Here is an 11837-nt window from a genome sequence, read left to right as displayed (position 1 = left end):
CCAACAAGAGGAAAGAAATTGGATTGAGTTTGTGTTGAGCAAGCATAAAAGAATAAACATCAACAAAAATCCTTTCAACACTCAGGACTGGAAGGTTAGAATTAAAAAAGAGGAATGTAAATCATGGACAAAAAACTTAAAAATATCATGCCTACTATTTGATGGTGCTTCCAAGTCTAACCTGGGCAAGGTCGATGTTGGAAGAATTCTATTTGATCTAGGTGGAAGAAATTCAATCACATATGAATGGGGATTAGGGGAGATATATAATAATAGATATGAAGCATATGGTCTCCTAATGGGAAAACTCACATTAATACAATGAAGCATGCAAAACTCAATAATCATGGGAGACTGAGCCATAATTATACAATCAACTGTGGAGAGGAAAAATCCCAAGAATAAGGCTCTAAGCCAAATAATAAAAATGGTGGAAAAAAAATAGAAGTATTTGGGAGAAATCATATTCTGAGAGAAAATAATGGTACTGCAGATAATCAAGCTAATTTGGTAGTCCCTTGTCCTTTTGGAGAATCCCGAATAGCCAATGAGACAACCCAAAAATCAATACCATAGGAGCACAAGCTGCCAAATGTAGTGAATGATGCTTTGCTCAAGTGTATCAAGGTGGGAAAAAGTCATTTCAATTCGAAAAGGTAGAAATCTGAATCTCAGGAAAATCTTCACGAACATTTTGCATAGTCAATCTATGCATCCCAAGCAAACCGAAGTTGCTTATGTTTCTCGTGACTTTCTGATGTTTAGTATTGCGCAGTGGCCTAAATATTTGATATTTATCTTTCTCCTCCCTTTGAACCTTCTCATCAATGTTTCTAGTCATTCCTATAGGGTATTGCTTTATTCATCTTTCACTGTTGATTCCTTGTCCCTGGTGTTCACTATTTTCTCCCTTTATTCGCCTCTCTAGTCATTGCCAGAGCAACGATAGATCTGTTGGGGTCTTCTCTTTCAGTGTGATCATCTTCTCAGTCTTCGTAGGGCACCTTTCATTCCTGAGTTACCTCATCAGCCATTTGAGGAGAGTAAGCTTATTCAATATAATTCTTTGTTCTCTCCTTTTGCAGTTGATTTCCTCTGAAGATCGATCTTGTGTTTGTAATTGATCCCTCTTTCTATTGTTGTTTGTATATGTTTTTATTTCTTGGAGTGTTAGCTCTCAATACATCTTCAATATGGAGTGGAACCCTCTAGACAATATACCGCAGTGTGAAAAATGTGTTCTATGTAGAGCCAACAAGTTCATGATAGATTAGATCAGAGAAACAATCAAAGATATTAAATTTGACACCAAGTCAGAGAATTCCTTTCTTAAGAGACAGTTGGATGAACAAAGGAAAGAAATAACAGCTCTCAAATAGAAGTGTAAGCACATGGATGAAACTGTCAAGTATTTGAAGGGGCTACTAATTAATCAGTCTAGAGAAAACTCCAACTACCAAATCAACAAGAATCATACTCACTCACAAAAACAACCTTCAATCAACAAATTTTAGAAGTTCGAAGTCCAATCCTCTCCATACTTCTTAGTTCTTGTCTCGGAAAGCTTCTTATGCTTTGTAAATGTAAATTTTTTTTGAATCAATTTGTCTGAATTTATAAGGAAATGCTATAGGTAATCTTAGAATCAATGGAGGCAAGGCATGGAATTTAGGGACTATTTTCCCTCTTTTTCTCTTCCAGGTAGCCTACCTCCAGTTTTATATGATGTAACGGGAGCAATCTCCCAATTTTCTTTTTGGAATAGAAAAACCAATAACCAACTTTGTTAAAAAAAAAACATTCAAATCTTAGGTTTGATTAATGTTGTTTGTGTATTGAGACTTAGGATTAATTAGGTTTGATTGATGTTATTTGTGGATTGAGTCTTGGGATTAATTAAATTATGAGTAGACCAAATTTTATTTTTGTTTGCATTGTGAATAGATTAAGCCTTAGCATTGAATACATTTTATTATAATAACTCATATTTTATAACAAATATAAAATATTTATAGATAATGACATTATACATCAAATATAGATGTATATTTTAAATTGTAACTCACCATTGACAATTATATTAATAATGTTCCCTTTGAATAAATATAAAATTATACTATGTATAATATTAAATATTTTGTGATATAATATACCATTTACTAATATAGAATATAGATACTTGGTAATATACCATAGCTTCATAATACAACATAGCATTTATTAATAAAAAATAGATACTCTATAATGTCACCGTGGCATTAATGAATTCTAAATAATAGAAAATATATAATAAATATACCACCAATATTATATAATATAACTTAAAAATTAATAACTTACATAATTAAATATTATGTAATTTGATTTCATAATAATGACTTATTTATTAAACACATGCAAAGTTATTTATATTAATACGAAGAGCTTCGGCATAAATCACATAAAGAGAGACATTTGTCGACGAGTTTCGAACCAACCACTGTGGTTCATCATCAACGCGAACCAACCAGTGTGGTTCATCGTCCTGACGATGAACCACACTGGTTGGTTCGAAACGCGTCGACAAATGTCTCTCTTTATGTGATTTACGCCGAAGCTCTTCGTATTAATATTATGGATCAGAGAAGCCTCAATTCAAAAAGTTATTTATATTCTAAATCACAATTTTTTTATAAAATATATTGTTTAGGTTATATGTTCTAGAATATATATTTATATCTTACTATCATATAATTATAAATCTATACCTAATTTGATTTCATAATAATGACTTATTTATTAAACACATGCAAAGTTATTTATATTCTAAATCACAATTTTTTTATAAAACATATTGTTTAGGTTATATGTTCTAGAATATATATTTATATCCTACTAACATTTAAATAAATCTATACTAGCTAAGGTAAATAAATCTATACTAGGTAAGGTATGTAATATTATAGCATTTTTATATAAATGTATTGATAATATAAAGTTTTTATACTTACTATATTTTAAATTGGAATTTAACAATAATATAAAACTTCGATTATTAGTAAACTCTTATGTAAATAAATATAATTAACTATATCCATATATAGTTATAAATCCATTATTATATCCACATATAATTGTAAATAAATATAATATTATTATTTATGTGATATAATTAACTATAATAGATAATTTGTTTAATAAAATTATAGAATTGTTTTTGAATTATCTCTCTAAAATATAAAATATTTATCTTATAAATAATTATAGTATATTTTTAACATATAATTTTATTAGAAATTATTTAATATTATTTTATTAATTAAATATTTAAATAATTAACAAACTATTTTTTTTTGTAAAATTAATACTGTTTTCTTTTACTAAAATTTATCATAATAATTTAAATCTATATCATAGATAAAAATATTCATATAAAATAGTTTATATCTATATCATAAATAAAATATCCATGTCAAATAATTTACTTTGAATCAATGATCAAATCATGTACATCAGATTATTTCGTTTTATTAAACGAATTAAATATTGCCTTCAACGAATATGGGCATATAATACAATAATAAAATGGAATAAATATAATGATGAGATAATTTTTCTGATCCTATGAAATATGAATCAAAAACTTACATAACTTTCACATTATTACTTGATCTATAAAAATATACTTTCAAAAAGATGTGAACTGTGCAGTTATACATCCTCATAAATAAATGCTAATAATGTTATAATATGGACTTTCCTGACCTTTACATTAATTAAAAGTATGTTTTAAAAATATTTTTCTTAATTAAAAGTAATTCATGATATTTAATATGGTCCCAAACTATCCAAATTTTGTTTTATTTCATTTAGCAAAACCTAAAGGGGTGCAGGGGTTCTATACAGTATAATATGAGATAGTAGAATAAAACGGAAAAACAGACCAACACATGTTCGGTACAAGGTCTGGTTGTTTTCATATAATAGAGCGTTTGCCTTCCCTGTGTTTTGTGGGCTTCGTACATCCATATGGGCGCTGACCATATTCCATTTAAGAGGAAAACAAGGCGAAGAATTAACCAGCTTTTGTCCACACAAAATATTTCTACATTCCAATTATTCTCAAATAAATATCATAATAGAGATTAATCATTCTGGATGAATCTCTAAACCTGCAATATTGTAATCAATATTGTTATTGTTATCAACCACCGTGATTGACTAAGGATTAACTGCACATTCAGCTGGAGTTGAAGAAAACCGCCCTGACCTATCCTCACAGTAATCGTATGTCAGGTAGTTTTTGCGAACCCAATCAAGTTTACTGAGTTGCTGTTGATTTAGGGTTCCAAATTCCGGTTGTTCCCACCAATTGTTGGCACAGGGAGCAGATGAATTAGATGGCGCGCTGCATCCATTCACTTGAAACGATATGTAAGAGGCGACGAACGGAGCTTTACTCCAATCTATTTTAACCTTTCCTCCTTCGGTGGCCCATTTCTCCCCGTTCCAAAGGCTGGCGTGGATCCTCATGGGTCGAGTACTCGGATATGGGATACCCGCAGATTTTTCAACGTTCTTGAACACCCGGATGGGGATAGAATCAACCCAAAACATGCTTACAAAATGCAAAACATGTGATAAACATATAAATAAAAGCTCTGAATATATAATGAATAATAAAGTTCTAGAAAAACTGTATTTGAAATGTCTGAGGTTTTGGGTGAGCCTTTGGGATATACATCTGAAGGGTTCACCTAAAAAATTCAGAATTTTCCAAGATCATTAACACAATTTTTCCAGAAACTTATTATTCATTATGTATTACAACTGTGGAAATCTGTGTTCAAAATGTTGGAATTTAATTCCAACTGCAACAATGAACAGCTGTACATGAATCTGATTTACAGTAAATGTTAAAGGTGTTCGGTGCAGCCAAGTCGCCTTTGATATTTCTGCACATTAATATGCATTAAAGTTTCAGTTGATTTCCCCTGCAGACAGCCGACTTGTTTTTTGATAAAGGCATCACCGCCTTGCTGCAATAAATTCTGAGATAAACATTAGAAGATATTTTGTAATATTTTATTGTTTTAATCAGATATCTTTCAGCATATAAATACCGCACAGCAGCTCTGTTTTAAAGTTAGCGTTAGAAGCAGTAGCAGCAGCTGAAGAATCACACAGAGTAGAGGAAAGCACGCAGCAGCGTGAAGAGGATGAAGAATAATTTCAGAACAGTGAAATGCACAGCAGTGCAGAAATTTGAATGTAATTTGTTTTTATGTTCATCTGTGTGGAACAGAATCGTTCCTTAGTGAATTTCTGAAGTAGATGTTCAGCAATAGAAGTTTTGAAATTCCCTTTGTATGAGGAAGACAAATCTGTAACAGTTAGTTTATTTTGATAAATACAAGTTAAATTTTTCCTGTTGCTGTTACACCGTCACCGTTGCTGAAACACCTCGTAACTCAAAAATTACTTGACGTCAAAAGTTTATGTTGCTGAAACACGACGATCAGCGTTGCTGAAACACCTGTTTCAGCAACTGAAAAAAAAATTGTGTTGTTGAAACACCGTTTCCAGCAAGCGAATTTTTCTGTTTTTCTGTGTAAAAACAGAGTGCGATTTTTGTCTGTCTGTTATGGAATTTATCAGAAAATTCCAACATGGTATCAGAGCTAGTCTAGGCACTCAGTGAGTCAAAAACAGAGATTGTTTTTCACTGTAGGAGCTGTAAGAAGTTTGTTAAGCAGATTTTTCTAGCAGAGAAAGTTTTTGCTTGTTTTTCAAAATACAGTCAGTACCTTTTCTTTACCAGTACAGGTTAAGATGGCAGATGCTGGAACAGGTTTGACAAATCCCCAACTGCCTCAGTTTAATGGGAAAAATCATAGTTATTGGTCCATAACAATGAAAGCATTGTTTGCTTCTCAAGGACTATGGGAGCTGGTTGAAACAGGGTATGTTGAACCCGCAGATGCAACAGCGTTCGCTGCTTTGACAGCAGCAGAAAGAGACCAGTTGAAGAGTGACAGAAAGAAGGATGCCAAAGCCCTCTTTTTCCTCTTCCAATCAGTACATGAAAGTGTTTTTCCACGGATTGCAGCAGCAACAAAATCTAAGGAGGCATGGGATATTCTCCAAACTGCCTACCAAGGCATGGAGAAGGTGAAGACTGCAAAGTTGCAGATGTTGAGGAGAGACTTTGAAAATCTCAGCATGAAGGAATCTGATACAATAGATTCATTCTTCACCCAGGTTATCGGCTTGATAACCCAGATAAGATCTCATGGTGAGACTCTTGAAGATAGAAGGGTTGTAGAGAAAATCTTGAGATGTTTACCCTCAAGGTTTGAATCTATTATGGTGGCAATAGAAGAAACAAAAGATCTCTCACAGTTCACGGTAGATGAGCTGAGTGCTTCTCTGTTGTCTCATGAACACAGACTGAGTAGAGGAACAGATTTCTCTTTTGAGCAAGCATTCAAGACTCAGATGTCTTTTGGCCAAAGAAGAGGTGGAGGCAGAGCAAATTACAGAGGTCGTGGAAGAAGCCAAAACAGAAGCAGAAATTATCCAGCTAGCACAAGCGGAAGGAGCTGCAATCAGAACCAAGCTGAAGGTTCAAGCAAACAGCAAGCTCATGGACAAAGGTATGACAAATCCCAAGTCCAATGTCATTATTGTAAAAAATTTGGACACTATGCAAATGAATGCAAGAAAAAACAAAATGACATGAACAATAGGCAGAATGTTAATTTTGCAAATGAAGAAGATAAGAACCCAAAGAATGTGCTGTTAACATGTAACATAGCACAAGACAAACAAGATGATTTTTGGTTCTTAGACTCAGGTTGTAGTAATCACATGACTAGAAATATTGCAATGTTTGCCAATCTGGATGAAAATGTGAAATCTGAGGTAACAACAGGGACTGATGATAATATAACTGTCAAGGGTAAGGGCAGTGTCAATATCCGAGCAAAAAATGGAGAACAGATGACTGTGCATGCTGTATACTATGTACCTGGTCTGAAATGTAATCTTTTGAGCATTGGACAGCTCATGAACAAAGGTTACAACGTGTTCTTCAAAGATGATTTGTGTACTATCAGAGACATACCTCCAAGTAAGAAGATCATTGCACAGGTGCAGATGACCAGCAATAGAATGTTTCCTCTCAAACTCAGGGCAAATTTGAAGGAAGGCAGAACTATTGCGGCTGTAACACAAGAAGTCTTTCAAGAACAGGTGAAAGATGTGAATTGGTTGTGGCATTTGAGATTTGGACATCTCAATTTCGGAGGCCTGAATCTGTTGCACAGAAAGGGCATGGTAAAGGGATTGCCGTTGATTGAGAAACCGACAGCCTTTGTGAAGGCTGCATCTTGGGCAAGCAACATAAAGAAAGCTTTCCAGCAGGAAAGAGTATAAGGGCAAAAGCACCCCTGGAAATTGTTCACTCTGATGTGTGTGGACCGATGCAAATACCATCATTTGCTGGAAATAGATATGTTTTAACTTTTATTGATGATTACACCAGAAAGACATGGGTGTATATGCTGAAACAGAAGAGTGAAGTGTTTGAGAAATTCCGCCACTTCAAAACTCTTGTTGAAAAGCAGAGTGGGCATTATATCAAAGTGCTCAGAACAGATAGAGGAGGAGAGTACATCTCCCAAGAATTTCTGCGTTTTTGCAGAGAGAATGGCATACAAAAGCAGTTCACAACAAGGTATACACCTCAGCAAAACGGTGTTGCTGAAAGAAAGAATAGGACCATTCTTGACATGGTCAGAAGTATGCTGAAGGCAAAACACTTGCCGTATGAGTATTGGGCAGAAGCTGTTACTTGCGCAGTTTACATCTTGAATAGATGCCCAACTAAAGTTGTCATGAACAGAATACCAGAAGAGGCATGGAGTGGTCAAAAGCAAACTATCACTCACATGAGAGTATTCGGTTATGTGGCATATGAACATGTACCAGATCAGCTAAGAAAAAAGCTTGATAGTAAGGGGGAGAAGTGTGTCTTTATTGGCTATTGTGATGAGTCAAAAGCATACAAACTCTATAATCCATCCACCAAGAAGTTAATAATAAGCAGAGATGTGCAGTTCATTGAAGATGAAGCTTGGGATGGAAGCTTAGATAAAACAGTGAATGTGAAGACAATAGTGTCTCATGAAGAAGAAGAGGAAGGGACAGCAGCAAATAATCCTTCCTTGGTGGCTCCTCCTACACCACAGCAAGTACAACAAACCACACCACAAGCTGGAATCCGAACAGCGTTGAGAAGTCAAGGAAGAACAGTTGCTGTTACACCACAAACAATAACTGCTGAAACACCACATGGATCAAATACACCCTCAAGTTCGGATGGAACTCCAAGCACACCAAGAAGACCAAGATTCAGAAATCTGAATGAGATTTATGAGCAAGGAGAGGTAAGTAACAATACCGGTCTGAATTCATTATTTGCTTTGTATTGTCATATTGATGACCCAATCCATTTTGAAGATGCTGTAAATGAAGATAAATGGATTGAAGCAATGAATGAAGAAATTGGTGCAATTGAGAAGAGTAAAACATGGGAGTTAGTGGATCTCCCTAAAGGCAAAGATGCCATTGGAGTTAAGTGGGTTTATAAGACCAAGAGCAATGCTGAAGGTAAGATTGACAGGCACAAAGCAAGACTTGTTGTGAAAGGCTACAAGCAGCAACAAGGCAGAGACTATGATGAAACCTTTGCACCAGTAGCAAGGATGGAAATAGTCAGAACAGTGTTGTCTATTGCAGCACAACACAAATGGAAGATTTATCAGATGGATGTTAAATCTGCATTCCTGAATGGAGTGTTAAAAGAAGAGGTTTATGTTGATCAACCTCCGGGCTATGAAGTTGAAGGACAAGAGCATAAAGTTTGTAAACTGAAGAAGGCTCTTTATGGGCTGAAGCAAGCTCCAAGAGCATGGTACAGCAGAATTGATGCTTATCTGATTGAGAATGGGTTTGCTAAGTGTGATGGTGAACCCACACTCTACATAAAGCAGAATGACGGTAAGATTATTATTGTTGTTTTATATGTAGATGATCTGATTTTTACTAGCAATGATGCTTCTCTCATTGCTGATTTTAAAGCAGTCATGAAGAGTGAATTTGAAATGACTGACTTAGGCTTCTTAAGATATTTTCTTGGAATTGAAGTAGACCAAAGTGAAAATGGTGTTTTTATTTCTCAAGATAAATATGTAGAAGCTGTTTTGAAGAGATTTAACATGCAGAATAGCAAGGCTGCTGTGACTCCAACAGTAGTGGGGCTGAAATTAACCAAAGAAGACAGCAGCAAATATTTTGAGCCAAAATTGTACAAGAGCATAGTTGGCAGCCTTATGTACTTGACTGCAACTAGGCCGGACATTATGCACGCTGTGAGTTTAATCTCCAGATTTATGGAAAGACCGAAAGAGACTCATTGGCAGGCAGCCAAGAGAATTCTAAGGTATGTGAATGGAATGAAGGGGTTTGGTATTTTATACTCCTCTTCTGAAAGTTTCATGTTGACAGGTTACACTGACAGTGATTGGGCTGGAAGTGTTGATGATAGGAAAATCACATCGGGATATGTGTTTCATATGGGATCGGGAGCCATCTCATGGGCTTCCAAGAAGCAACCAGTTGTGGCTTTGTCAACAGCAGAGGCAGAGTATGTGGCAGCAACAGCAGCAGCATGCCAAGCAGTATGGCTGAGAAGAGTTCTCAAAGATTTGTGTCATGAACAAGAAAATGGCACAACCATTTACTGTGACAATAGCTCAGCAATAACATTGTCTAAAAACTATGTTTTTCATAAAAGAACAAAGCACATAGACACCAAATATCACTTCATACGTGAATTGGTTAACAATGGTGAGATTGTTTTGCAGCACTGCAGAACAGAGGATCAACTTGCAGACATCTTGACAAAACCATTAGCAAAGAAAGGTTTTGATCATTTCAGAAAATGTCTGGGTATGCAGCAGTTGAAATTAAGGGGGAGTGTTGGAATTTAATTCCAACTGCAACAATGAACAGCTGTACATGAATCTGATTTGCAGTAAATGTTAAAGGTGTTCGGTGCAGCCAAGTCGCCTTTGATATTTCTGCACATTAATATGCATTAAAGTTTCAGTTGATTTCCCCTGCAGACAGCCGACTTGTTTTTTGATAAAGGCATCACCGCCTTGCTGCAATAAATTCTGAGATAAACATTAGAAGATATTTTGTAATATTTTATTGTTTTAATCAGATATCTTTCAGCATATAAATACCGCACAGCAGTTCTGTTTTAAAGTTAGCGTTAGAAGCAGCAGCAGCAGCTGAAGAATCACACAGAGCAGAGGAAAGCACGCAGCAGCGTGAAGAGGAAGAAGAATAATTTCAGAACAGTGAAATGCACAGCAGTGCAGAAATTTGAATGTAATTTGTTTTTATGTTCATCTGTGTGGAACAGAATCGTTCCTTAGTGAATTTCTGAAGTAGATGTTCAGCAATAGAAGTTTTGAAATTCCCTCTGTATGAGGAAGACAAATCTGTAACAGTTAGTTTATTTTGATAAATACAAGTTAAATTTTTCCTGTTGCTGTTACACCGTCACCGTTGCTGAAACACCTCGTAACTCAAAAATTACTTGACGTCAAAAGTTTACGTTGCTGAAACACGACGATCAGCGTTGCTGAAACACCTGTTTCAGCAACTGAAAAAAAAAACTGTGTTGCTGAAACACCGTTTCCAGCAAGCAAATTTTTCTGTTTTTCTGTGTAAAAACAGAGTGCGATTTTTGTCTGTCTGTTATGGAATTTATCAGAAAATTCCAACACAAAAACTCTAAATATAATTATTCTGTTTCAGTTATGCTAAAGAAGCACATACACGATTTGTTTGTGGTTCCAAAGAATTGAATAGTTATGGAAAGCGACCGTGGGATCAAACCAGAGATTAATTCGTTGCTCTCTATTCCCGATTCCATTAGCAAAGACGTTGGTTTGTAGAGTGTAAGGCTGTCCTGGCACAATTCCCAAAAATTCGAAGTCAAGTTCATCGTGGGAAGCCTCGTCCGATGACATCTGGATGAAAATATACCAACGTTAATATATTGTGTATGAAACTGTGCGACAATATTGAAATTTAATCATGTATATCAGAAATTGGGTGCAAATACTAATAATGAATCTTCCTCATGCGATGTTTGGTTATTGCGTGAAAATAGCTCCTTACATAAAAGGTAGTGACTGTTCCAGCCGAATTCCCTTGGATCAGCTTAATGCTCATGCTCATACTGCCGAAGAGGTATTCATTTTTGGACTGAAAACCAGAACCTAGTGAAACAACTAGAATTATTATCACTATTCCTATCATTCAATACATTCAGAATTTTGGATGTCAATAAAAATGAAATATTGTACCTGAAGATCGATCTATAGTGAGCTGAGCTGTTTGGTTATTATCCAACAATCTAACGGTTCCCCATAAGATTTCGAAATTGTCGTTGAACTTGGAGGATTCTACCAAGGATAGAAACGGAATCAGAATCAGAATCAGAATCAGGACTGGACTGGACTCTTGAAAAGACTTTCCAAATCTTAAAAACTTTGCAGAGCTCTTCATTGCTGGTGCTGTTATCGAAAGGCTGGATTGTCGAAGTTGCGCTTCCCTTTCCTGTAGCAGGGTACTGCACCTACGACAAACAAGCTTTGTTAGCAGTGACTCCCTCGTCCTGTATATATATGATGAAGAAATCAAACACGTAAGCGGGAAGGAGTCGAACTCCGAACCTTTCAGCAGCTGGCATAATCAATAGCGAGACAATAATCCAA

General features: G+C 35.3%; 1 protein-coding gene across 1 annotated transcript; it reads right to left on the bottom strand.

The window, feature by feature from the left end:
• Positions 1 to 4080: 4080 nt before the first annotated feature.
• On the bottom strand, positions 4081 to 11628 carry LOC149247294 (xyloglucan endotransglucosylase protein 7-like). The gene is made up of 4 exons (XM_089443798.1): positions 11427 to 11628; positions 11239 to 11339; positions 10894 to 11087; positions 4081 to 4597 (listed from the first exon to the last, which is right to left on the bottom strand). Exons 1-4 carry the CDS (start codon positions 11626 to 11628, stop codon positions 4201 to 4203), a joined length of 894 nt encoding a protein of 297 aa, XP_089299924.1. The 3' UTR covers positions 4081 to 4200.
• Between the last annotated feature and the right edge of the window lie 209 nt (positions 11629 to 11837).

Source organism: Pinus tabuliformis, chromosome 7, assembly GCF_031772625.1.
Source record: "Pinus tabuliformis cultivar Carrire ecotype Pingquan chromosome 7, CPIR1, whole genome shotgun sequence".
Lineage (NCBI taxonomy): Eukaryota > Viridiplantae > Streptophyta > Pinopsida > Pinales > Pinaceae > Pinus > Pinus tabuliformis.
This window is presented reverse-complemented; position numbering and strand designations above follow the sequence as displayed.